This window comes from Prionailurus bengalensis, chromosome C1 (genome assembly GCF_016509475.1).
Source record: "Prionailurus bengalensis isolate Pbe53 chromosome C1, Fcat_Pben_1.1_paternal_pri, whole genome shotgun sequence".
Taxonomy (NCBI): Eukaryota; Metazoa; Chordata; class Mammalia; order Carnivora; family Felidae; genus Prionailurus; species Prionailurus bengalensis.
Window position 1 is genome coordinate 17635804 of NC_057345.1, and position 26804 is coordinate 17662607.

At 52.0% G+C, this 26804-nt stretch overlaps 2 protein-coding genes across 5 annotated transcripts; both read right to left on the reverse strand.

Annotated features, from left to right (window-relative positions):
* Positions 1-10: 10 nt before the first annotated feature.
* Positions 11-7651, reverse strand: GALE (UDP-galactose-4-epimerase). 4 transcript variants are annotated; one of them, XM_043578568.1, is made up of 11 exons: positions 7540-7651; positions 2803-2928; positions 2493-2608; positions 2295-2408; positions 1852-2028; positions 1442-1555; positions 1278-1344; positions 1091-1176; positions 915-992; positions 616-730; positions 11-365 (listed from the first exon to the last, which is right to left on the reverse strand). In XM_043578568.1, the coding sequence occupies exons 2-11, from the start codon at positions 2921-2923 to the stop codon at positions 307-309; spliced, it is 1047 nt and encodes a 348-aa protein (XP_043434503.1). In that variant the 5' UTR covers positions 2924-2928; positions 7540-7651; the 3' UTR covers positions 11-306. The 4 variants fall into 4 exon arrangements, with proteins under 4 accessions (XP_043434503.1, XP_043434500.1, XP_043434501.1 ...); XM_043578565.1 differs by lacking the exon at positions 7540-7651 and adding an exon at positions 4608-4702; XM_043578566.1 differs by lacking the exon at positions 7540-7651 and adding an exon at positions 4280-4535.
* On the reverse strand, positions 5643-22729 carry HMGCL (3-hydroxy-3-methylglutaryl-CoA lyase). Its single transcript, XM_043578569.1, has 9 exons — positions 22597-22729; positions 18497-18580; positions 15980-16087; positions 15216-15311; positions 13580-13728; positions 10602-10665; positions 8999-9187; positions 7540-7665; positions 5643-6283 (listed from the first exon to the last, which is right to left on the reverse strand). Exons 1-9 carry the CDS (start codon positions 22654-22656, stop codon positions 6182-6184), a joined length of 978 nt encoding a protein of 325 aa, XP_043434504.1. The 5' UTR covers positions 22657-22729; the 3' UTR covers positions 5643-6181.
* Between the last annotated feature and the right edge of the window lie 4075 nt (positions 22730-26804).

Below are 26804 nucleotides of genomic sequence, written 5' to 3' on the forward strand. Positions count from 1 at the left end.
AAGAATCTGCCCCAGTGTTAGAAAACTTTTATTTTAAATACTTTAGAAATCTCTTTCAGAGCAGTATAAATTAGTTCCTGTGTCAGGGCCCTCGTTCCCACATTTGCTTCTGGTGGCCCTGATGGGTTCGTGGAAAAGAGAGACCCCCAACTCCTGGTCAGTGGAACCCTTGGCCCCCGGCCTGGTGGGCTGAGCAGGCCCGTCTGGGGTTTGAGGTAGGGGAGGCTGAGGCCCCTGGGTTCCCACCGGAGGCTGGAGAACAAGCAGGTGTTTCTTTCCTTCACTGGTGAGTGGCAGGAGACGGTCTCAGGCCTGCGCCCCAAAGCCGGAAGGATTCTGCTTCTGCCAGCGCCACAGATCCTCACCTGTGATGGGGGGAGGTGTGGGGTCAGGGTCCACGTCGGAATGCGGGGTTCCCGCCACCTCGGGCAGCCCAGGGTGGGCATGCCCAGACCCAGTCAGCCCCTTCCCAGCCCCTGAGCCGGTCGAGCCCCTGCCCCCACCATCCCTGATCTGTCCTCGTCCCATAGGCCTCCGGGGCCTGGCCAGGCCTGCCTTCCTGGCCTCGGGGGTCAGGCCAGCTACCCAGGGTCAGGGGTTAGGGCTAAAACTCACACATCCTGTCCAGCCCTAAGGCTGCTGTCCAGCCCAGCTCCTTGAGGGCCAGGCTGGGGTTGGCATAACAGGCAGCCACGTCGCCTTCCCGCCGTGCCACCACCTTGTATGGGATCTGCAAGAGAAGGGGCAGCGGGAGATTGGCTGAGCCGGCCCTGGCGTCTCCCGCCCCGCTGCCGACCAGGCTCAGGCACCCTGCGCTAACAGCACTAAGGCAGGTGGTGGAACCGGGCGGCGCTGGGATCCCCGTCAGGGAGGCTAGTGGGAAGGGCCCAGCTCACTGTGACGTTCCGGCCTACCTTCTGCCCGGAAGCCTTTTCCATGGCCTGGACCATCTGTAGCACCGAATAGCCCGTGCCCGTGCCCAGGTTATAGATCTGCCCAGGAGAGGAGAACGGGTTATGGAGGGGGTGGACCAACTACCCCTCTGGACCCCATCTCCCTCACCAAATTCGCTTCTCCCTTTTCTCCCTACCCGACAGCCACACTGCTCCTTCAGCTTCCTCAAGGCCGCGATGTGGCCCTTGGCCAGATCCACGACATGGATGTAATCCCGGACACCTGCAGAGGAGGTGGTTGGGTGTGGGGGTTAAGTGTAGCCTCTGTCGGACCTCCCTCTCCCCCTGGCTCCCCCTCCTGGATCCTCCTGGTCCTGGGCTCACCTGTGCCATCCTCTGTGTCATAGTCATTGCCAAAGACATTCAGTGCCTCCCGTCGCCCAATTGCCACCTGGGGTGGAGGTCAGGTCAGCTCTTTCCAGGCCTTTGGCACCAGTCGTACCCTTCAATCCTATGGCCACCCCCCTGACCTTCCCCTTCTTCCTTACCTGGGAGACATAGGGCATGAGGTTGTTGGGGATGCCTTGGGGATCTTCACCGATGCAGCCCGAGGCATGGGCGCCTATGGGGTTGAAATACCGCAGCAGCACTGCGTTCCAGGTCTGTGGGACACAGGTCAGATGATGGGGAAGGAGGCGCATGCTGTGCCCAAGCCCAATCCAGAGCTCTTTAGCTGCTTCCCCCGCCCCCAGGCCTAGTCTCTATCCCCGGAAAGCAGCAGGGGGTCAGGCCCATCCACTCCGTGCTGGGACTTTGGGCAAATCGCTGCAGCTTCCAGAGTCCTAGCTGGGGGTGTTCACGGGAGACCTTGAGTCCATGAGTGGAGCCAGGGCTGGGTTAAGCGTGCGTGTGTGTGTGTGTGTGTGTGTGTGTTGGGGCGGGGAGGGGGTACCCTCACCTTGTCTGCCCGGCACAGGTCCCGGATCATTTCCTCGATGAAGAACTTGGACTTGCCATAGGGGTTGGTACAGCCACCTGTGGGGTGGGCCTCATCCAGGGGCAGGTACTGGGGATTCCCGTACACGGTAGCCGAGCTGCTGAACACCAGGTTCTTCACCCCGTGGGCCCTCATGATCTGGTCACGGAGGAGAGGCGTCAGTGGCCTCTGCCCCGCACTTAGTCCCACCCCCTTACTCCTTTACAGGTAGAGAGGGGCTGAGGTTCGGGCACTCCCATTTATAGATGGGGAGACTGAGGCGGAGAAGTCAAAAGAGACACGTGTCCAAGGTGGTACAGCTTGGGCCCTGCCTGACTCTGCCCCCCAGGCCCTCATCTACCATGTCTGGCGTGGCCTGCCTGGCCGGGGCCTCCCGGTGTCTGTGTTCTTGCCACACGTCTCACCTCCAGAAGCTGAATGGTTCCTGTCAGGTTAACTCTGTAATAATCCAGAGGCTTCTGCACGGACTCTCCCACCGCCTTGAGACCCGCAAAGTGGATGACTGCCATAAAGTGATGCTGCAGGTGCAAAGCCAGGGTCAGAGGTGGCTTTACAGGCCCTGGCCCTTGGCAGGGCCCCCTGCCTGCCTGTCAAGCACTGACCTTCTTGAAGAGACGCTGTAGGGCTGCCTGGTCCAAGATGTCCATCTCCTCAAACTCCACAGAGCGGCCTGTCAGCTCCTGAACCCGCTGTAGGCTCTCAGGCATGGAGCCCCTTCCTGGTTGGACACATGGAGACCGTCAAAGGAGAAGACGGGTCCTGGGTTCCCAAGGGACTAGCCTGATGTGCACGCGCGTGCACGCACACACATGCGCGCACACACACACGCACACACCCCTAGTAGGTGGAGGTAGAACAAAAGGTTTTCCTTCCGTCCCCGCCCAAAGCCCTAGCCCCCCACCCTGTGCTCACCACGGATGGCATTATGGAAATTGTCAATGACCACAGGCAAATAGCCGGCCTCCAGCAGTTCCAGCACCGTGTGGCTGCCGATGTAGCCAGCGCCGCCTGTCACCAGCACCTTCTCTGCCATCGCACCTGGCGCAGAACACAGTGTCAGAGGTGGTCGAGATGGCCCACTCAGGGCCCCCGACTAACGTCCGAGGGAGGCAGTAGTGTGTCTCAGCTAATAGGGTGGATCTGGAATCAGCCCTGGTCCGGGTCTGGACATCATCTCTTTCTGGCCTCAGGCCTTGGAAATCACTTATCCTCTCTGCCTCAGTTTCCATCTTTAGAAAATGGAGTTTATAACTACAAACATGATGCAATCGTGTAAGGTGTACGTGAGTGATTTGAAACGCCCACAATGTGGCACAGGTGGGGAGACTGATGCACGGGCACCACAATCCTGGTCCCAATTTACCGGTGATTGAGAAGAAGAAACCTAAGGCCCCCAAGGTGTCTGGGGACTAGACAGTCCTGGCCCGAAGGACACACAGCCAGCAGCACTGGGACTCCCAAGAGCCCAGGAAGAGGTTCTGTCTGCTCAAATTCAGGCCTTCCCAGTCTCTCTGCCATCACTAGGTGTAAAGTGGCCCAGTGATTAATACCTCCCGCTCCAGGCAGCTCCCCTGACTCCCACAAGAGTCAGCTGGGAGGAAGCAGGAAATATACCAACTGGCCACAGGGTGGGGTCTTTTGCCAGGCCCACTGGAGCCCGACTCTGGGGCTGCAGCACCACAGTCCCGGAGTGGGCCCCACCCGCCCCAGGTCAGTCAGGCTGGCTCAGCCTCTACCAATGCATGCCAGGGCCAGCTGGGTCACTGCCCGCTTGGAGCTAAGGATGCCACCCAACTTTAGGCGGCACCGAGCCGGGTGCTGTAGACGTGGCCCTGGTCCCGACTCCACTGCCAGGTGTGCACCTCCGCCCTGAACAAACTCTGTGGGCAGAGAGGGGGAGTGGGTAGGGAACCTCAGACACTGAGGCCTTTCATTCGGTGTGGCCTGGCCCGCAGCCGCCTTCCTCCTGGCTGCCTCAGTCCCCCTCTGGGCTTATTCACTCCCACCCACTTGACTGCGCTCCTGCTGAGTGGCGGGCTCCTACCGGGCACTTCTGCATTTTTCTCCCTGTGTTCCCCCAACATCCTAATGAGGCAAGTGTTAGTGCTGGCACTTTACCGAGAAGGATACTAAGGTCAGAGAGGTCAAGTAATTTGCCCGAGGACACACAGCTACTATAGCCGCCCTAGAATCCGGATCTCCAGGTTCACGGCCAGCCAACCTCGCACTTCACCCTTCCCCCCATGGCTTCCCGCTGGACTCTGCTCCCGACGCCAAGACCGCCCCCGCCCCCACCCCGCCTCGCGGAAGCCCGAAAAGTGGTCGCGGAGGGGCCCCGGGAGGCAGGAAGGGTGGTGAGGTCGAACTCGCCCCGGACCGACGGAGTGACCTCGGTCGGATGTCGCCTCCTCGGTTTTCCCAGTCTGCAAAATGGAGGGGAGGAGGCGATGGGCGTCGGGCTGGGATGTGGGCCGTGGCTCCGAGGGGGCCGAGCTCGGAGCTCCCGGGTCGGGAATGAATGAAGTCGGGCCGCCCCGGCCAAGGCGGCGGGAGCTGGGAGCGGCACAGGCACGGGCGAGCCCGCCCTAGCGGGGCTCTGCCCGGAACGCGGCCCGGACCCCTGAAACCAACCCTCGCTCCCCGCAGGCCACCCGGCCCCTCGCGAGCCCTCTAGCCCTCCCCTCCCCCGCCCCCCCACCGGCATTCGCCTTGCGAACCTGTTCGGAACCTCGCGCCCCGCGCTGCTTCCAGCGGCGCCGCCTCCCGCGCTCGGCGCCCGGGTCCCTTTAAGAGCAGACGGCCCACCTGGTCCCGCCCCCTCCACGCCCCCAAGGAAACGTGTCACCGGGGAGTGCGCACTACGGGGCGCCGGGAGGCCCAGGGGCGCCGCGACATCTAGGCGCCTGCGCGACGCGGTCCGGTCTGGTGTCGGAAGGCGGAGGGGAGGCGCGGCCTGGCCCGGGGAGCTCGGCTCCGGGTGCCCGGCGGCTGTTCCGTGGCGGGAGCCACAGGCCGAAGGCGGGGCACCCCCCCTTCCCACCACCCCCACCCCGCTCACCGCCCGTTCGCCAGCCTCTCTGCACGTGCCACGCCTGTTCTTCCGAGCCAGCCTAGCGGGAAACCAGCGACGGCGTGCAGCCCAGGCCCTAAGGGGCGGCCGCCCAGAGGCCGCGGGCTCTGGGAAGTCTGGTTCGAGAACCACCCAGAGAGCTGGAGGGCAAGCGGAAGCTCGGGCGGACGCCGCAGTGCTCGCTGCACTCAGCACCTGCACGGACCACTGGGGACGGTCCGTCCGCACTGTGCCTGCCACAGTGGGCTAGGAGACGGTGTCGTGCTTCTGCTGAAAGTAGGGGCAGGGCTGGGGCACTGTGCGTAGAAGTCCTGACGACCCGAGCAAACAAGCCGTGCCCAGCCCGGAATGCCCTGGGCCTGGAGTCCAGCAAGGACGACTGACGACGGTAGCGCCGGAGCTGGAGCCCAAGGCGCCCGGACCCGCGCCTCCCGGCTCTCAGGGCCAAGAGCCTCAGAAACCACCTCTCCGCGGGTTTCTGGCCAGACCTGAACGAGCCCAAAGCCACTGATTTCCAGTCATTATGAATTTGGGGCCCGGGTGGGGAAACGGAGGAAACCCAGAGGCCAGTAAACCAGCTCAAAGTGTCCATTTTCCTCTCAGGATGCCATGTTGTAACGGTGGTTTATTCCCCACCAGTCTCCCCCATTCGTACACACATCTGCACAACGGAATACCTGAATGCTTCGTGTCATTAAACCTTTAATTACATAAGCGCTTTTCGAAAATCATGCTCAGAGTGGAGATTTTCCAGAGATGCCAGAGTTGGCAGTGGCCACCAGAGAAGCTCAGCCCTGGCCCCCTCTGCCGGCTTGGGGAAAAACTCCACGCCCCTTTGCTCTACAGAGTCAGCGATGGCCCCAGGGCCATGGCAGGGTCAAGCTGTGTAGTGTAGCTAGCTGACAGATTTCACCCAGAGATGAGGCCGGAGCACCAGGGAATGGGTTCCAGGGGACCCCAGGCATTCAGCTCCTGGGGGGGGGGGGGGTTCATGGGGCAGGGAGACCTACAGCCCCTAAGGCTTCTCACTCACACCTGGGTCTGGCAAGGAGGCCTGAGGCCAAGCAGCTCCTGCCCTCCGGCCGGAGCCCTATGTGCAGACCCCCCGGGAGGTGCCTGCTCCTGTGAATTTCATTCCCATTTCCATGTGCCCTGTCCGGAATCATTCACGTGTGCCCCTCTTTCCCACATTGTCCCCAGCGCTTGAGGCAGCAAAATGGCTCAGAGTTTACAGGTAGCCTGAGCCACTTTGGAGCAGGTTTTTCTGTTCAAGGCTTGGCAGATAAAGGCCCCAGCTTCCAGGAGCTTCTGGAGGTTCACACCCTTGGAGAAACAAGTGAGACGATGCACTAAGTCATGACCTGCCTTCAACACCCAGGGAAACAGACTGGACAGAAAGCTGATATTGAGAAAGTAAAGGTGAAGACAGACCGGGTCTTGTTCCTCTTATGGTGGGACCCCGACTGCCCACTGTATCCTTGTGCCATCGGGGGTTATCCCTGTGACTCTCCTTGTATGTGGAAATGGTTTCTAGGGCTGCCACCAGGGCAGGAATCTGGTCAGTCCTGTTCGGTACCCCATCTCCAGCACCCAGCACCGGGCCTGGCCTGCAGTGGTCAAAAACTCCATATTGAAGTAATAAAGACCACAGGCGGAGAGCTAGGACAAAAACACCAGCTCAAAGGGCCACCCCGGAAACCTCTGTTCATCACGGTAGCTCTCATTCACTGATGCATTCTATGCTCTCAGCCCTGGGCTGCACATTCTCCCATTTTCCCATCGAATCCTAACAGCCCTAGGAGACAGGTGCTGTTATCATCACCATTTCCTAGGCCCAGGGAGGTGAAACAATTGTCAGGTCACACAGCCCGTGAGTGACAGGAGTAGGTTTTAAACCGAGTTCTATCTGGTCCCAAAGCTCAGACGTGGTACTGCTTCCAACCCACCACTGAGGGCTCTTAACCGACTCTGATGGAGCCCCGGGAAGGGCTGGCTACCTCTGCCCTCATTCTGCCCGGAGTGAAACAACGGTTTGGGGGGAAAGGACTCAGGTAATGGATGTGACTCCTTTCAGGGCCCTTCCCTACACCTTGGTGCCTCCTCCAACTGACCTGTCCAACTGAGAGCCTGGCCTTGTGACCTCCATCAACCACACTCTGCTGCCTCAAAAACATACAATAGGTGTTCCTGGGTGGCTCAGTCGGTTAAGTTTCTGACTCTTGGCTTTGGCTCAGGTAGTGATCTCACGGTTCGTGGGTTCAAGTCCCACACTGGCCTCCACGCTGACAACACAGAGCCTGCTTGGGATTCTCTGTCCCTCTCTCTCTGCCCCTCCCCTGCTCATGCGCACTCTCTCTCAAAATAAATCTTATATTGGAAAAAAAAGTACAATAAAACATCCCTAACCCCCTGAAAGCCTTGCCCTCTTAACTGCCCTCCCTACCACCCCCCCCCCCAAAAAAAAAACCCAAAAAGAAAAACAAAAAAAAAACCTAAAAACTATCAGCTTCTGTCCTCTGGCTTCAGGGAGAGCTCTAGTCCGTTCAGGGTTGTCGCCACCAGGGGGCAGGCGTGCTTACCGTGTGAATGCCCAAGCCAGACAGCATGTAGACAAGGTCCTCAGTGGCCAAGTTTCCTGATGCCCCCTGTGCATAAGGACAGCCTCCAAGTCCGGCCACAGAGGCATCCACAACACTCACTCCCATCTGGAAACACAAGGGGTTGAAACATGGCTGTCACTGTGGGGACCAGGGCCCTACAAAGCCAGTCTTTGCAAACCTCCCAATCAACTGCTGGCTGAAATTCCACTGAGAGTTATTCTTTCCTTTGGCTAAAAATTCTGTTACTGTTCCTCCTCCTAGTTCATGGAACAGTGTGAATCTTTTTTGTGGACACTGTTTCCTCTACCAGGGGTATCATCCCTGGTTCCTTTCATGCTGGACTCCTCACCCTGAAAGGTCTCCTCATGCTCTTCCTGGACACAGACCTAAAGGAAGTACCTCCCACTGCTGAGATTTCAGACCCCTGTTGTTTACTGTGATTCATTTATCCACCCCTCCTTCCCTGCCCAAGGCTGTTCTCACTTCAGGTTGGACCTCTAGCCCCAGAAGGCCTTATCCCACAGCCCTGAGTCAGTACTGCCCACTTGCCCCTTTCCCTCTCCTCAAACCTCCCAGACCTTAACCTGGATACCCACAGTGGAGAAAACAGACCCAGAAAGTTACAGAGTCATGTGGCTTAGAGACGTGAGCTTCTAGGAGATAAGACAGAAAAAAAAGAAGAAAAAGAAAGGAGAAACAAAGAAAAAAAAAAAAAAAAACAACCCAAAGATGGCCCAGGATTGCTTTAGCTAACATAAAGAAATAGGTCAGACCTTGACCAATGTGAAGGCAAGGTAGCTTGCAGTCAGGCACTCAGAACTCTCCTTCTAGGGCTGGCCAGTCCAGGGAATCCTTCTGGGCCAGCCCACAAGAAGCAAACCTCAAGGGAAACCCAGCCTGAGGCCTCAGTTCAATCTTCAGGGAACAGCATGCAAGGCTCCAGCGGAGTGACCTTTGCCTACCCCTACTTCCGGTCTCCTCGTGTGCTCCCCGGCAGCCCTGTGCACACTCCCCGGGCCAGCGCACGCGTGCTCCCTGAACCCCGCCTCAGCCTTACAGTGGAGGGCTGCCTAGTCAGCTTTTCACTTCCCTTTTCAACTGCTCACCTCTTCACAGCCTCCGAGCCTCATTCAAGCCTCTTCTGGCAAATCCTCTCTGGCCTTCCTGGCTGGGACGGAGGCCTTCCTCAGCCTTGTGCTTCCTCTCTTCCTGTGAGCTGTCATAATGCATGAAGGCTACCACAAAACTCCCTTGGCTGTCTCCCCTAAGGCCCTTTTAGGCGAGGGTCACATGTCGTGTCCACGGTGGCCGGGCAAGGGCCCGGCACACAGGTAATCAGTGAGAGCTTATTGAAAGAATACATGAACCTAGCTGGCCTGCCACTATGCCCTTTAGGAGAAGGGACACAGGTCTTTCTCCCAGGACATGCCCTGTTTACCTGCAGGGCCATCAAGGTGTTGGCCAGGGCCTGGCCATAGGTGTCATGGCAGTGGACGGCCAGGGCAGCCACGGGCACCTCATACATGACAGCGGACAGCATGTCCTTCATGATCCCAGGGGTGCCCACGCCGATGGTGTCCCCCAGGGAGATCTCGTAGCAGCCCATGGAGTACATCTTCTTGGTGATCTGGAGAAGCAAGCAAGCAGTACTTGGAGGACACTGGATTCTCCAGGTCCGGGGCCCAAGACTTCAGACGCAGGGATTCTTGGCCTATGCGGAACATCTCCACGTCCGAAACACTAAATTCCTGTCGCATCATAGGCCCCTGATGACTTTCTGGATGGCAGTGACAATAACCTTTCTCCTCATTAGGTTGGTGAGACGTGAGGGAGCAGGGCCAGCCGCTGGAGCAACCCCGGGGCTGTGACCCTGTGCCTTCCTCCCCGCCGTGCCTCAGACTTCGGTCCTTCACTTCCGACCTCCACACCCTGTGCCACAGCCAAACGCTGGACCCAGGACCATGGGTTCCTGTCATGTAACTTTATCCTCAGCAAGATCTGTCACCTCGTGGGTCTGAGGTGCTAGTTATATACTGTTAATAGAAGCACACAACCGTTTAAACTTTTAGAAGCCCATTTGCAAATCCCTAAAACCACTGAAAATCCAGGGCAGCGTGTGTCCCGCTTGAGACGCTGCCCCACCCTGCACTGCAGAGAAGGCGGAGGGGATGACAGGGCTGGGGACGCAGGGGGCGCAGCGGACGCTCGGCCGAGGTGCGCCAGGGGGATGGAAGGGCGAGCCCCCGCCGCCCGAGCAGCAGGCCGAGGACGACCCGTGGGGACGGAGGCCGCAGCGAAGGAGCAGGCTCTGGCGTGACGGACACTGGTGGCTGTCCCAGTTTGCCCGCTCCCTGGCTGAGGGCGCCGGCGAAAGGCTGACCCTCTCGGAGCTTCCATTTCTGCTTCTGAGAAACGGCGACGAGCCTTTGTGGGCTGCGGTGAGGACTGGCGGGACCGGCGGCCGAGACGCGGCGTGCAGCCGCCACCCTCAGCAGGCACCTGCGCCCGACGCTCCCCACGGGAGTGGGGGCACAGCAGGTGGGGCTGAGACTGTGCGGCAAGTCGTTTAGTCTTCGTTTCCTCGCCTGAAAAATGGAGTAACACTAACACGACCAAATTTTCGGGGTGACTTTGAGGGCCAAGGGGCGTAAGCTCTTGGGTGGCTCAGACTCAGTTCCCACACGTGCTCTTCTCAGTGCTGACTTGGTTACTGCTCAGAGGACGCCAGGGACGCGGCCTCCCCAACCGCTGCAAGGAACCGCAGGCACCCCGGGGGAGGAGCCTCTCCACAGATCACCTCAATTATCACCAGTCCACTGACCAGACTGGGGCAGAAGGTGGGGGCTTGAGAGAATCCCAGCTGCACCGGGAGGCGGGCCTCCAGGAGCAAGTGCTGGGCCGTGCTCCCAGGGGGAATGAAGGAAGGAGCTGGGTGAATGAAGGACATCAGTGACCCACCAGGAAAGGGTGGTGAGGAGAACCCCAGGGGCAGGCAAGGGAGATGACCCTCAGAAAACCCCCGCCCCGATACACACACACACCTCAGCTACTTTAGCCGGGGAGATCTTCCCTTCATAGGGGCATCCAAGCACACAGGAGACATACCTGTGGGAGGACAGGGGAGGTATGGTGTCAGTTCCCCTCAGCTCCTTGGCCAGCAGAGCTGACGCAGGGTCGAGGGTTGCTGTTTCACATACATCCCTGAAGTGGGGCAGGTCTGGGTGAAAGGCGAATTCAAGGATGTGGAGTCAGAATGGTCATGCCGTGTCACGCCAGGAGGGGGCAGTGGAGAGCCAATGCAGGGAGGGGACTAAAAGGCGCTGTTCAGGAAGCTGGGGCTGCTTAGGCCTGAGGAGAGAAGCCAGAGAACAGGCGGGAGAAGCCGGGAGAGGGCAGTATGACAGGCCCCGGAGCCACAGGGTATGCGGCCCCTACTCACAGGTGGGGGCCAAGCACAGATGAAACCCAAGTAGGAACAGAAGGGCTGGGCTGGCCTGAAGGCCGAGGATCAGCTGCTCCGGTGAGCTGCTCGAGGATTCATACACTCATTTACTCAACTGGTATCTACTGAGTTGCCCACTAAGTGCCAGGCCCTGGGTCATGTGGTGAGCAAGACGCCAAGGTCCCTACCCTCACGGAGTTTGTTTCCAGTTAGGGAGAGAGCCAATAAAAGGGCAACCCAAGGGGTGGATGCGATCATCTCTGAGTGACTGCTGTGAGGGGAAGAACGGGGAAAGTGACAGGAGCAGCTACAGGCGGTCCATGGCAGCCTGGGTGGCCCGGGGGAAGGGGGGGGGGCAGACCTCTGGGGCCCGTGATGTGGGAGCTGGGGGTGGGGCAGGAGAGCTGCTGGAAGAGCATTCCAGACAGAGAGAAGAGCGGTGTGGAGGCCCCAAGATGGAGGAATGGGGGTGTTCAAGCCACAGAACAAAGGACAAAACAGCCAGGGCTCACAGAGCAAGGGGCAAAGGGCAGCCTGTGGCTGGAGAGGTGGGCACAGGCCTGATCATGGCGACTTGCAAGCTGTGGGAAGGAGGCTGGGCCTCTGGACCTTGGTGGGCTTCCGTTCCCACCTGCCCTGTTGGAGCTAAGGCTCCACTAAAACCTTAGAGTCTAGCACACTTTTCTGCATGTTAGAGGCATAACAAATGTTTGCTGGATAAACAGTTTCTGCCTCAAAGATCTCAGTGCATTTTCCCAATTCCATTGCCTGCCTTGTTCTCCAATCACTGCCAAGCAAGGCGAAGAGACAAGATATGCTGGGGAAAGAGCACAAGCTTGGAGTCAGGCAAACCCCACGAGGCCCTGCTTCCCCATCCACCCATCCACCCATCCACCCTTTCCTTCCTGAGCACCCCCGAGCGCTGGCCCTGGGCTGTGGGAGGGAGCCCACCAGGGACTTCAGGATGTGGGCTCTGCCCTCACGGGGAGCACAGTCTAGCGGGGGTGGGAGGCGGGGAGAAGCTAACACGCAGCCAAATGTTATGTCAGAGGATGTCTGGGGGGCCATGGGAGCCTGGGTGAGGGGCACTAACTCCAGTAGGGGGGACAGAGAAAGTTTCCTGGAGGAAATGGCTTCCCAGAGGGGATGTGAAGGGTGAGCAGGAGTTAGGACGTAGGAGCAAGAGAGTTCAGTCTATGGAAAGCACATGGAAAGGGCCAGAGGCCAGACAGTGGGAGCATGTGACACAAGGAAAGAAGCCGCAGTTGGACTGAAATGCAGCGTACAGAGGAAGTAGGGCTGGACGGGGAAGTGAACAATGACGTTGCAGGGAGAGACAGGGTCCTGTAAGCCTGCTGAGAAGTCCAGGGTTGGGAGTCACTGAAAGGTTTTAACCAGGGAGTGAAGTGATCGCTTCTGAAAGAACACTCTGGGGGCGCCTGGGTGGCGCAGTCGGTGAAGCGTCCGACTTCAGCCAGGTCACGATCTCGCGGCCCGGGAGTTCGAGCCCCGCGTCGGGCTCTGGGCTGATGGCTCGGAGCCTGGAGCCTGTTTCCGATTCTGTGTCTCCCTCTCTCTCTGCCCCTCCCCCGTTCATGCTCTGTCTCTCTCTGTCCCAAAAATAAATAAACGTTGAAAAAAAATTAAAAAAAAAAAAAAAAAAAAGAACACTCTGGCTGCAGTGTGGACAGTTATGTGACCTCATAGCACTCCCCAGCCTTCCTGAGCCAGTTTTGTCATGTGGAAATAGGGACAATCTTCCTTGCTGAGTGACTGTGAGGTCAGTTAGATAACACATGGACAGTGCCTGGCACTCCTGCCGTTAAAGATGTGATGTTGGGGCGCCTGGGTGGCTCAGTCAGTTTAAGCGTCTGACCAGCTCAGGTCATGATCTCACAGCACAGTTCTGTGCTGACAGCTCAGAGCGTGGAGCCTGCTTCAGTGTCTGTGTCTCCCTCTCTCTCTGCCCCTCCCCGCTCACACTCTGTGTCTCTCTCAAAAATAAACAAACATTAAAAAAAAAAAAGATGCGATATTGGAGGGATGCCTGGGTGGCTCAGCTGGTTAAACGTCCAACTTCAGCACAGGTCATGATCTCATGGTTCATGAGTTCAAGCCCCACGTCGGGCTCTGCATTAATGGTGAGGAGCCTGCCTAGGATTGTCTCTTTCCTGCTCTCTGCCCCTCCCCTACTTGTGTGCGCACACATGCTCTCTCTCTCAAAATAAATAAACTTAAAAAAATACATATGAGGTTGGAGACCTAGAGGCCGAGGGGATTCTTCCGACATGTGAGAGGAGAGGGTGGTGGAGCCAGGATTAATCTGGCCTCCGCAAACCCCAGTTAGTGTCCTGTCCTGATGGATTCCTCTGGTGACCTGCCCACAAAACCAGGTTTGGAGAAAGCACTTGCCAGGATTTCTTCTGACCACATCTACTTGAGGAAAGATGGCTAGGTGTGGAGTGTGGGCTGCCTGCACCCAGGATAAGGAGTTTGTGGGGAGGAGGGTGTGGAGTCAGAGGCTGGCCCCATTCCAGAATGGTGCCGAGGGAAAGGCACTGATGTGGTCTCACTCACCCGCGCACAGGGATACCAGCGGCCCGAGCCGCCCTCAAGATTTCATCAGAGCGCTGTAAACTCTCATCAATGGAGCAGTTGGTGTTCTTCTTAGTGAACTGCTCCGAGGCAGCTCCAAAGATGCTCACTTCCTTGGCTCCAGCAGCAACCTGCCAAGAGCCGGGTGAGCTCCTTTCAGCCTTTTTCCCTTCGAGGAACACCAGCGTGGCAAACACTCTGGTCTTATGGCAAATTTTATAATATATGAATATTATGGGTTGAATTGTGTCCCCCCACAAAAGATTTATAGAAGTCCTAATCCCTACTACCCCAGAACATGGTTTTATTTGGGAAAAGGGTGGGTGTATAAGTAATCAGTTAAGGGGCGCCTGGGTGGCTCAGTCGGTTGAGCGCCCGACTTCAGTTCAGGTCATGATCTCGCGGTTTGGGGGTTCGAGCCCCGTGTCCTGCTCTGTGCTGACAGCTCAGAGCCTGGAGCCTGCTTCGCATTCTGTGTCTCCCTCTCTCTCTGTCTCCCCCCGCCCCCCCCCCACACTCTGTCTCTCTCTCCTTCAAAAATAAACAAACATTAAAAAAAATTAAAAACAAAAGTTATCAGTTAAAATGAAGTCATACCGGTCCCTACTTCAATAGGACTGGTGTCCTTCTAAGATGGAGGCCACAGAGGAAATGGCCGGTGAAGACGGAGGCAGAGAGAACAGAGTTGTCCTCCCAGTCCTCAGAAAGAACCAACCCTATTAACACCTTGATTTCACACTTTTGGCCTCCAGAGCTGTGGAGAATACATTTCTGCTGTTTTAAGCTGCTTAGCTTTTGGTATTCTCTTGTGGTAGCCCTAGGAAATTGACACTGTGAATTAGATCTTCATTTAAAAAGACACCACCATCTGGGGTGCCTGGGTGGCTCAGTTGGTTAAGCTTCTGCCTCTTGATTTCGGCTCATGTCATGATCTCGCAGTTTTGTGAGTTCGAGCCCCGTATCAGACTCTGCGCTGGCAACACGGAGCCTACTTGAGATTCTGTCCTTCTCTCTGCTTCTCCCCTGCTTGCACTCTCTCTCTCTCTCAAAAATAGAGAATTAAAAGCTTAAAAAAAACCCCCACCACCACCCGTGGCCTTCCCCCAAAGGCCAACACTATCACTGCCATCACCACCCTGCAAATCACCCTGAAGGACAGTTTTCTGCCTAAATTCAGAATCAACATCCCCAATGATGCTTTTGTCCTAACTTGTAAGAAAGTTAGCAGATACGAGCAACCACTGTGGGGAGCACGATTCCCTTTCTCTAAAGAGGAAACGTGTATTAACAAGAGCTAACATTTATTAAGCACTTACCTTCTACCAGGCTTTTGCTAAGCAATATAGGTGCATTCTATCCTCTGAAATCCTCCCAGCATCAGGTAACTATGATTAGCCCTATTTTACAGGCCGAACCTGAGGCTCAGAGAGATTAAGTAGCCGGTCAAGATCAGAGAGCTGGGGGTGGCAGGGCCCGGTCTGTCTGACAGTGCTCATCGTTACTGGAGAAAGCCCTTCAGACAGACATCCCACAACAGGAACTGGGGCTCAGGGACAAGACAGGGACCGATGCGGTCTATCTCATTTCAGAGGCCCCCGCCATCAAGCTAGTCTCTTACCGCTGCCTGGAAGCCTTTGATATTCGGGGTCAGGACTGGGTAGTTGATGCCAGGAAATTTCTGGATGCCCTTCAAGACTTCAGCATTGTCAGCCATCTGGGAGCCAAAGGAGACAATGCCAGGTCACTGCCAAAGGCAGGCAGAGAGCTCAGGTACAGAAAGCGTTTTTATCACAAGATCTTTGTTGTCCAGAACCCCTGGAAAAGAAGTCCTTTTGCAGAGCCGCGTCTTCCCAGGGCTTTACTATGTGTTTTGCACTGGTGGGCCAGAAGGCTCCTCGGTGCAGGTAATTCCCCCAATTTCTCCATATGGCTAATACTGTCAGCTTTACATAAGCAGGAAAAGCAGCAATGACGCTACCAGCCATTTAATGAGAACATACTCTGTGTTATTTACTACTCAGGTAAACAGGATCTTTCTTCCCACTTGACTGTTTCTGTGAAGCAGCAGTTGTCTTTCCCTTTTACAAACACAGACACCACATCTCTAGACAGGTCTAGAGATTCTCGACTTCCAGAGCCAGAAGAGACCTGAGAGGTCACCCTCAACCTGGAGAAGGGAAGACCTCACCAAGATCCCCATGCCAGGAAGGGGCAAGCCTCCTCCTTATGTTCCTGTGCTGCCCCATGCTACTAGAAGTCACCTGAGACCAAGCCAGAGATCAGGAGACCTCTGTTCCCAACCTCTACCTACTTTCAGGGCAAATGCAAAACTTCACACCTCTTTCATCTGAGAAATGCCTGTTACTGAGGGCTGGGGCTCACCTGGGGAACCCACTTGGGGGACACAAAGCTGGTGGCTTCTATAACAGGGAGTCCTGCTTCAGAAAGCATGTCTATCAGCTTGATTTTTGTAGGAGTAGGCACAATATTCTGTAGAGGAGACAGAAACACCAGAAAAGACAGGTTAGCAAAGCTGGGAATACAGTGGTCTCAAAATGCAGTGCCCGTTAGTTCAAAGCTCTGCTTAAAGCACGCACTTCACTATCTCAACTTCTAAGCATGAATGAATTCACACGTAATCCTTGCCAGTAGGTGGGGTACATCTTCAAGTTCTACAGATAGCATTTTGCAGTGGAGGCAACTTCTCGCCTGAAAAGGTGTAAATATTTACATGGAAATGATCATTTTTCTGCCTTAAAGGCTTTTTCTTAACTGTTAATTTATGAACCCATCATAAACAAATTGAGATCAATGTGCGATGGCTCGAAAGGGCAGAGATGACTAACTCTCTGGGTCCTAGGAGATGGGGCCCCTAAAGTATCACACTGCCTCCTTTCCCACCTGCCAACTGGCTCAGGGCCTCATCCTCACATGGTCAGCCTGCTGCTTCTTTCTTTCCCTCCCCCACCACGCCCAGTGGCTCCACTAGGTTCTATGGCTCCCCCTTTCCAAACCCACTATCATTGTCCCATGTATTTTACGGCATGGTCTCACTCTACCAATTCATCCCACATGGAATCCTTCTAAAACAGTCTCTATTGTTCCACTCTCCTGCTCAAAAGCCTTCTGTGGCTCCCTAGTACTTACAGGTTTAGGTAAAAAATCCAAGAACTCAGTCCTTCTCACCAGGCCCGTCCACCCCAACCCCCTAATTTCTCTCCCATTGCTTTACCTTACTTCATTCCATAATTTTTAAGAGCCCTCCACGTTCCGGGGATTGTGCTAGGTGCTAGGGAGACAGCAGTGAGCAGAGCAGAAACGATTCTGCCCTCACAGAGCTTACAGTTTATTGTCAGAAATGAGCTCTCACTATTAAAACTTGGCTTTTCAAAAAGAAGAAAGAAAGAGAAAGAAAGAAAGGAAAGGAAGAAAGAAGGAAAAAAAGACATTTCTGATTGAAAAAATAATACATGATTATTTCAAAAAACATGCCAAAACCAGAAGAAAACCATCCTTAAAATCTCCCAGAGATAACAACGGTAACACCCTGATAATGTAGCTTTCTAGATCCATGTAATCTAATACATTAAACACTAGCTATATGTGATTATTTAAATTGACATTAATTCAAGTTACATAAAAACAAACTTTCAGTTCTCCAGTCACACTAGTCACTTTTGTTTTTTCTTTCTTTTCTTTTTTCTTTTTTTTCTTTCTTTCTTTCTTTCTTTCTTTCTTTCTTTCTTTCTTTCTTTTCTTTTTCTTCCTCTCTCTCTCTCTTTCTTGCTTTCTTTCTTTTCAATGTTTACTTATTTTTGAGAGAGTGGGGGCACATGTGTGAGCAAGGGAGGGGCCAAGAGAGAGGGGGACAGAGGATCTGAAGCAAGCTCTGTGCTGACAGCAGACAGCCCGATGCGGGTCGTGAACTCACAAACCATGAGATCATGACCTGAGCCAAACTCGGACGCTTAACTGACTGAGCCACCACAGCACACATTTCAAGTGCTCGACAGCCACATGTCCAGCACAGCTCACATCTACGACGTTTCCATCTTCACAGAAAGTTGTACTGGACAGGACAGTTCTAGACTCTTTTCTAGGTAGATGTTCCCACACACATATAAACTTTTTTGGTTCTTACGTAAAAGTGTAAGATTAAAGAATATACATATTATCTTATCATCAGTTTGAGTCACTTAATATACACCTATGTTAGTAACAACTTCATAATCCATTTTATGAAGTCATTTAAGTACTTGATCTAACATTCCCCACACTGAGCATTTAGGTGGTTTCCAACTGTCCTGTTGTTACAAGGGGGTTGGAAGGAACATGTCTAAGGCTAAATCTTTGCATGTGGCCTTCATGACTTCCTTTGAATAAGTCCCCTTGCGTGGAATTGCTGGATAAAAGGCATGCTCTCACCTTCACTCTACTCTCCTGTGGTCTGCCCCACTGGGCCTTGAGATGTTCCCCCTGGGGACACCACACCTGTCGCTCCACCAATTTAGATTGCTTTACCGTCACAGGTGCCCGCCCGGCCTCCTGGACTTTGGCTGGGACAATCGTGTCTTGCATAGCTCTGTCCGTCCCGGCCGTGCCCACCACAGGGAACTCTTACTGCTTGAAAAACCTCTTTTAGGGGCGCCTGGGTGGCGCAGTCGGTTAAGTGTCCGACTTCAGCCAGGTCACGATCTCGCGGTCTGTGAGTTCGAGCCCCGCGTCAGGCTCTGGGCTGATGGCTCGGAGCCTGGAGCCTGTTTCCGATTCTGAGTCTCCCTCTCTCTCTGCCCCTCCCCCGTTCATGCTCTGTCTCTCTCTGTCCCAAAAATAAATAAACGTTGAAAAAAAAAATTAAAAAAAAAAGAAAAACCTCTTTTGGATGATTTCCATCTTTACCTTTTCATTTTGTAGTCCGTCTCGGGCACCAACTTCCACAATTTTCACTTGCTTTGGGAAAGTATCCGCAGAAGAGGTGCTGACCTTTGGTTTAAAAGAGGAAACAAAAAGTAACCAGAAGAGATTGTCCCAAGTCCCCGGGGGGACAGAGCTAAAAGAATGGATCCACCTTCACTGAGACAAGAAGCAGTATTTCTCACTGAACAGTAAATATTTCTCACATTTGGTTCATTTTGGAATTGAGAATAAGAAGAACAAAAATGTTTCACTGAGGAATGGGCAAGAGATTCATGCTCCTAGTAAAAGTCCGTTTCCAACGGTCTGTCAGCGGAGCATTTAGGTTGTTTCTTACGCAAACCTATTTGCCCCTCCTAAACTCAGAAGTCCCCAAACAGAACTGTTTAAATTCTCCTGAAGCCCCATCTGACTTCACGCTTTCTCAGTAAAAATCATCACATACATTCTACTGCTTAAGCCAGAAATTTGACTCATCCCCTGACCCCGCTCACCGTGGGCTAGAAGGTTATCATTTGGCTCCTGCTAATCCCAGTGAACTCATTACTTGTTTCTACTGTCCCACCTTCCCCAGTGGGGTAACTACACTGCAGTCCCAATGGCCTTCCTCCCACAGCAGGGCCTCGAGGGTTACTGTTCCCTCTGCCCAGAATGCTCGTCCACATCTGGCTCCTTCTCACCTTTCAGCCAGATGAGCCATTTCTGACCACTCTTTGTAAAGCTGCCAATCCCCTCACCCTCATCATTTTCCGTATCAAAACAGTGATTCCTTCAGAGCACTGCAAATAATGCCCACTCAATGTTTCCCCCAGTAGAAATATAAGCTCTATGAGGCTCAGTCTCGACCTCCACTCCATCCCTTGTGTTTGGCACTGCGCTTGGCACACAAAGCAGGCACTGATTAAAAAGTTACTGAAACAACAAATAAATGCATGAAGGGGCATAGCTGCCCCAGAGGAGGGCAATTACTAGGTATGGGGAGTAGTTAGTCTTAGACTTCGTGGGGTTGGGGGATAGAGGAGGACTTGTTGTGTTAGTCATAGGCTGGGTGATGACAAGGAAGGGTCTTGAGGGAGAGGACACCAACAGCTGAACACATTAAAAAAAGTCCTTGAGTCTCCTCCATTTAAAGTCTGCCCCAAATCTTCCTCTCCTTACCACCAAGTAATAGGAGGCTTTTCTCCCCTCTCTTCTCTGTTCTTCTTCTTCTTTTTTTTTTTTAATTTTTTTTTAATGTTTATTTATTTTTGAGACAGAGAGAGACAGAGCATGAATGGGGGAGGGGCAGAGAGGGAGGGAGACTCAGAATTGGAAGCAGGCTCCAGGCTCCGAGCCATCAGCCCAGAGCCCGACGCGGGGCTTGAACTCCTGGACCGCGAGATCATGACCTGGCTGAAGTCGGACGCTCAACCAACTGAGCCACCCAGGCGCCTCTCTCCTCTGTTCTTCTTAATACTACAACTCTTCAAATTAACTTCGTGTTACCATAATTAATCTGGATAAACATACTGCAATGAGGCCACGGGAGAGAAGTGCATTGGGTAATCTGCTGAGGATCGCCAACTCCTGAAACCCTTAAGGAAGGAAACATTCCCTGCTATGAATCAGCTAGAACTTGAACAACTCACCTGAACTGGCCTTGCTTTTATTTATTTATTTATTTATTTTTTCAACATTTATTTATTTTTGGGACAGAGAGAAACAGAGCATGAACGGGGGAGGGGCAGAGAGAGAGGGAGACACAGAATCAGAAACAGGCTCCAGGCTCTGAGCCATCAGCCCAGAGCCTGACACGGGGCTCGAACTCCCGGACCGCGAGATCGTGACCTGGCTGAAGTCTGGCTGAAGTCGGACGCTTAACCGATTGCGCCACCCAGGCGCCCCGAACTGGCCTTGCTTTTAGTCAGAGACTAAGGCGATGAGCCATTGAATTTCATGAAGTCAACAGGCTAGGTTGGAAGGTCTCTGCAAGTTGAATGCCACTACCACAGGGATGTTCAGCCTATGCTAGTCCATTGCCCTAAATTGATCCCATTGGAATGTAAGCTGCATGAGGCAGGGACTTGGCTTTATCCATTGCCGTATTTCCAAGGCCCTGGGACATATACGGGTTTGACAAATAACTGCTGGATGTTGTTGAAAGCACGCAAGACCCGCTTCCAATGTCCTTTTACTAGAAAAGAACAGACTCAATTCCACTTCCTTCCCCATAACAACTCTTCACATAATAAAATAATAATTCACATTTATTAAGCATTTAATATTTGCCAGGCACTCATCAGCGCCTTTTACACATTAACCCATACCATCCTCTCAACCTCATTAGGTCGGCCTATTACAGTCTCCTTTTTCCTGTGAAAAAGGTGAAGCCCAGAGATTAAATAACTCTCCCAAGGTCATATGGTTAGCTGACCCACTGATCGATATCTGACCCTGGCAATGTAGACGTACAACGCTTGCTCTTAACCCCTAGGCCACATTGCCTCTTTGCCACTTTTCTGTCCCCCACCCCGCCAGTCTTCTACTTGTCTTGGTTAATCACCCAGTTCATTCCCTCTGTACAGCTCTACCCAGAGATGATCTCCTCTAACCACAGAAGTCCTGGGCCAAGCCTCCCGAGCTACAGCATACCGATACCAACAGTTAATAACAACTAAAGTCCAACGCTAACTTCAGGATCAGTACCGCATTGAGTACCTCCATGGCTGGGACTATCATCATCTCAACTCCGTACAGGAAGAAGCAGCCTCAGAAAGATTAGCCAAAATCACACAGCTAGCAAGTGAAGAAGTCTGACCTTGAACCATCTGCTTCTGCTATCAACCCTATGCTAGTAACCCCACGAAGGGCCTATTACCACCACGTCATCACACCAGGAGTTTTTTTTTCACAGCACGTTGATACCCACCATCTCATTTAATTTTATTTTTCTTAAAAAAAAAATTTTTTTTTTCAACGTTTTATTTATTTTTGGGACAGAGAGAGACAGAGCATGAACGGGGGAGGGGCAGAGAGAGAGGGAGACACAGAATCGGAAACAGGCTCCAGGCTCCCAGCCATCAGCCCAGAGCCCCACGCGGGGCTCGAACTCCCGGACCGCGAGATCGTGACCTGGCTGAAGTCGGACGCTTAACCGACTGCGCCACCCAGGCGCCCCTAATTTTATTTTTCAAGTTGGAAGTACCATCTCTACGCATTAATAATTGGTAGGGATGGGTGGCCTAGCAGACATTAGAGTGGTTTTCCCAGGGGCCCACTGCCAAGACAGTGTAATTTCCCCACCTTACTCTTCTAACTCTTCCTAAACAATCTAAGGCAAAAATAACACAACTGACTTATCCCTTACTATGACCTAAAACAATGTCAAATGCTTTACCTACATTTTCCTTCCACTCCAAAGAACCCTGAGGTAATGTTTACCCAAGTTATAGACGAGAAAACGGAGGTTTAGAGAGTAAATAATTGTCACTCAATTTAGAAAGGGGCAGAACCACTGGGCACCAGAGCTCTAACCCTAACCAAAACAATGTATTCAACCCCTTATTCAACTAGGTCTCCGACACTTTCCCTCCACTCACTGAGCAGGAACATCAGGCTCGAATATGCCCAAAGTACGATTCCAAGGGAATCACAAATAGTCTTACGCGATCCCAGTCCTACTTGGCACGCTAGGATGGCTCTCCAAGCGTCCCCAAGCGCAACCAGAGCTGGCAATGCCGGCGGAGGGAGGGCGAGGGTCTTGCTTTCTCCGCTCGGAACTGGAAGGGTATTCGTGATTTTCGCTACTGAGAAGCCTGGCAAGGTCGGAAGCTCGGAGGGACGAGGTGCTAGGGTCGCCGGGAAGAGGCCCAGATCTCCATTGACCCGGGCAAATCGTTCCCTATCTCCGGGCCTCAGTTTCCCTGTGCCCCTCAAGGGACTTGGGCGGGACAAAGAGGATCCATGACTCCAAGACCCTCCTCCCGACGGTGGCCTGAGGAGCTGTCCGGCTTCGGCTCTCAAAGAGCAGCCGCCACGGGCCAGGGCCCCGAACCCGACCGTCACGGTGCCTGCAGGGCCACCCCTCGGCGGGCCGGGGCACTTACAGCCCGGAGAGACGCCAAAACCATCAGTCTCCGCGGCAGGACCTTCCTCATCGTCGCCATCTTGGCCCAGCTTCCCTCGCGGACCTCGGCTGAGTCTCACGTGACCGCCAGCCGCCAGGTGGGCGTGCCCCTGCCTTTGGGGCGGGGCTTCGGGTGCGGCGGAATGACACCCTCAGCTGACCCTGTTTCCAGTTTGTTTTTCTTTCTTCTGGCCTGCTGTTCCTTATCCATTACGTTTTCTGAGTGCCTTCTACTTGCCATGGCGAAGTGAGGCTAGGACTATAAAGATGAACAAAAATTAATCAAGGGGTTTGGAGTCTGGGAGCTGTAGGAAGACATTAATAATCACATAAATAGTTGCATAATTACTACCTTTAGCACGAATACCCTTCCAGTTCCGAGTGGAAAGTAATAAGATGAAGCATTACTATTTGCCATGCTCAGGTCTGAGTTCTTTGCACGTATTAACTCTTTCATCACGACCTCCCGGACTCAAATGCAGCCAGTCAATGAGAGAGACAGAGTGCGCGTGAGCATGAAACATCCTTTGATTTCATACCTTGAGAATGAGTAAGATTTATCCAGGTAAAGAGGACACAAGAAAAGCTTTCCAGAGAGCAAACCATATGCAAAGGCCCTGGGGCAAAGAAATTGAATGCTTAGAGCAGTGTTTTCCAAAACGCATGTTGTACCCCATTAATGGGTCATAACGTTAATCTAGCAGGTGCCAACTTTTTTTTTTTTTTTTAATTTTTTTTTAACGTTTATTTATTTTTGAGACAGAGAGAGACAGAGATGAACGGGGGAGGGTCAGAGAGAGGGAGACACAGAATCTGAAACAGGCTCCGGGCTCCGAGCTGTCAGCACAGAGCCGGACGCGGGACTCAAACTCACGGACCGCGAGATCGTGACCTGGCTGAAGTCGGACGCTTAACCGACTGCGCCACCCAGGCGCCCCTTCAACTTTTTTAAAAAATAGAAAAAATTGGAGAAAATAGTAGTAAAGCTAAGTACTGCTTTGCAAATCTTTTGTTTGTTGTTACATATGTCAACTAGGTTACAATGTAAATTAAATTTCTTACTGTAGGCTGTAATTTAGAAATGTTTGAAAAACACTGTTTTAGAGAGATAAGAAGGCCAGAATGACCAGAGCAAGGATGGGACTTTCTACTAAGATGGGAGAGATTGACAGGGACCATACCACTGGCTTTGGAGAACACATTAACAGCTATCCTAATAACAATGCATTTGATGGGTTTTAAGCAGAGAGAGATGATCAAATTTCCATTTAGTGAAAAGTCACTGTGGCTACTTGGGTGGGTGGTATCCAGCTGGTAAATGCATTAACTGGCATTCCTACGGGAGTCAGAGAAGGCACTGTCCCTGCCATCAGGGGGCTCAGATTTTAGCTAGGGAAAGAACATGACCTGATAAGTGTTCGGTTATGCTTCCATAGTACCAAAAATTTCCTCAGCACCAAAAACTACTCCCAGAGTTCTCAAACCTGCAGCTAACGGACAGAATCAGACCTCAAAATACTAGCACGGCATTTAATTTATTTTAAAATATTTATTTAGGGGCGCCTGGGTGGCTCAGTTGGTTAAGCATCCAACTTCGGCTCAGGTCACGATCTCACTGTCCATGAGTTTGAGCCCCGCGTGGAGCTCTGTGCTGACTGCTCAGAGCCCAGAGCCTGTTTCAGATTCTGTGTCTCCCTCCCTCTCTGACCCTCCCCCGTTCATGCTCTGTCTCTTTCTGTCTCAAAAATAAATAAAACGTTAAAAAAATGTTTTTAAATAAAAATAAAAATAAAATAAAATATTTATTTATGATTTTCATGACTGTTATGACATATTTATTTTTGACTTTCAGGAATTGTGCACTGAAAACTATAAACAAACTGTAAACAATTCCTGAAATTAAAGAAGACAGAAATAGATGGAAAGGTATCTCACGTACATGAATTGGAAGACAATATTGTTAAGATGTCAGTATTATCCAAAGTGATCTGCAGATTCCGTGCAATCCCTATTAAAATCTCAACGATGTTTTTTGAAGAAATAGAAACATTCATCCTAAAATTCATGTGGAACCTCCAGGGGCCCCGAATAGCCAAAACAATCTTGGAAAAAAAAAGCACAAAGTTGGAAGACTGACACTTTCTGATTTCAAAACTTACTATATTAATAAAAACAGTGTGCTACTGGCATAAAGGAAGACATATAGATCAGTAGAATAGAATAGAGAACCAAGAAAGAAACCCTTGTATATATGGTCATATAATTTTCAACAAGGATGCCAAGATCATTCAGTGGGGAAAAGGACAGTCTTTTCAATAAATGATGCTGGGAAAATTGGATATCCACATCGGAAAGAACGAAATTGGACCCTTACTTCACACCATATACAAAAATTAACTCAAAATGGATCAAAAATCTACACGTAAGAGCTAAAACTACAAAACTCTTTGAAGAAAACATAGAGGAAAAGCTTCATGACATTTGAGTTGGCAATGATTTCTTGAGTATGGCACCAAAATCATAGGCAGCAAAAGCAAAAACAGAGAAATTGGACTTCATCACTTTTGTGCATCAAAGAATACCATCAAGAATGAAATAATAACCCACAAAATGGGAGAAAATATTTGAAAATCATATATCTGATAAGTGCTTAATATCCAGAATATTCAAAGAACTCCTAAAATTCAAGAACAAATAAACATCTCAAAAATGGCAAGAATGTGGGGCGCCTGGGTGGTGCAGTCGGTTAAGCGTCCGACTTCAGCCAGGTCACGATCTCACGGTCCGTGAGTTTGAGCCCCGCGTCGGGCTCTGGGCTGATGGCTGGGAGCCTGGAGCCTGTTTCTGATTCTGTGTCTCCCTCTCTCTCTGCCCCTCCCCGTTCATGCTCTGTCTCTCTCTGTCCCAAAAATAAATAAACGTTGAAAAAAAAAATGGCAAGAATGTGAATAGACATTCCTCCTAGGAAGATGGTGTTTGCCAAAGTAGAGTGGTTACCAGAAGCTGAGGGGAGAAGGATATGAGGCATTATTGTTTAATGGGTACAGAGTCCCAGTTTGAGAAGATGAAAACATTCTGAAGATGAATAGTGGAGATGATTGCACAACAATGTGCCTTAATGCCTCTGAACTGTATACTCAAAAGGGTTAAAATAGTAAATTTTATGTTGTGTACATTTTACCTTAATAAAAAAGTGCACACACGTTCACCATACGATGACTGTTCTTAGGCAAAGCATGCCATTGCCAGTTCCTGTCCCCACCCCTCCTAATTATTATCACAGATGGTCTGATTCACTCATTCCCTGTCTGTTTCCTGAAAGCACTTGTTAGTAAATTCTGCAAATGTAAATTACTTACAAGCCCAGCTCTTAGTTGAATGCCTAAAGGGCAGAGACTTTGATTGCTCACTGTGGTGTCCACAATACTAGGTACATGGCTGGCACTAAATACTTACTGAATGAGTAATACTAGCAAATGTACTTGAGTCTGCTCAGGGTCACTCTCAGTTGGAATCGTATTTTAACTCAAATATGAGAGAGGAAAAAAAAAAAAACAACAGAAAAAAAACACCAAGTAAGTAGAGTGAAGAATAAAATAAAAGGTACAAATTTGAATGAAAGAGGGAAGAAGTTACAACTGAGAGGATCATCCAATCAAAAAAAAAAAAAAAAGGGGCGCCTGGGTGGCGCAGTCGGTTAAGCGTCCGACTTCAGCCAGGTCACGATCTCGCGGTCCGGGAGTTCGAGCCCCGCGTCGGGCTCTGGGCTGATGGCTCAGAGCCTGGAGCCTGTTTCCGATTCTGTGTCTCCCTCTCTGCCCCTCCCCCGTTCATGCTCTGTCTCTCTCTGTCCCAAAAATAAATTAAAAATGTTGAAAAAAAAAAAATTAAAAAAAAAAAAAAAAAAAAAGGAAACTGGCTCTTTGAGACTAAAAACAGTGCCAATGCCATATGACCACACTGATTAAAAAAAAAAAAGAAACACGAATAAAACAAGAGGACAGAATTAAAGACACTGCACTGTTGAGTTTACAAATTTATGGACAATAAATCTGAAAACTTGGTTGAAATGGATTTCCTAGAAAATTATAACTTTCAAAAGTGGCTCAAAAATAAAATCATCTTCACATCCATAGAATGGCTGTAAGCGGGACCCCTGGGTGGCTCAGTCGGTTGAGCGTCTGACTT

Excerpts from the sequence above, each read along its gene's own strand:
- GALE (XM_043578568.1), bottom strand. The coding sequence starts at position 2,923 with ATGGCAGAGAAGGTGCTGGTGACAGGCGGCGCTGGCTACATCGGCAGC. Across the intron at positions 2,409-2,492 it reads TACAGCGTCTCTTCAAGAAG|CATCACTTTATGGCAGTCAT; the intron begins GTCAGTGCTTGA and ends TTGCACCTGCAG. Across the intron at positions 1,345-1,441 it reads TCATGCCCTATGTCTCCCAG|GTGGCAATTGGGCGACGGGA; the intron begins GTAAGGAAGAAG and ends CCTCCACCCCAG.
- HMGCL (XM_043578569.1), bottom strand. The coding sequence starts at position 22,656 with ATGGCGACGATGAGGAAGGTCCTGCCGCGGAGACTGATGGTTTTGGCG. Across the intron at positions 18,581-22,596 it reads TTTTGGCGTCTCTCCGGGCT|GTCAGCACCTCTTCTGCGGA; the intron begins GTAAGTGCCCCG and ends TTTAAACCAAAG. Across the intron at positions 10,666-13,579 it reads GCTGGTATCCCTGTGCGCGG|GTATGTCTCCTGTGTGCTTG; the intron begins GTGAGTGAGACC and ends GTCCTCCCACAG.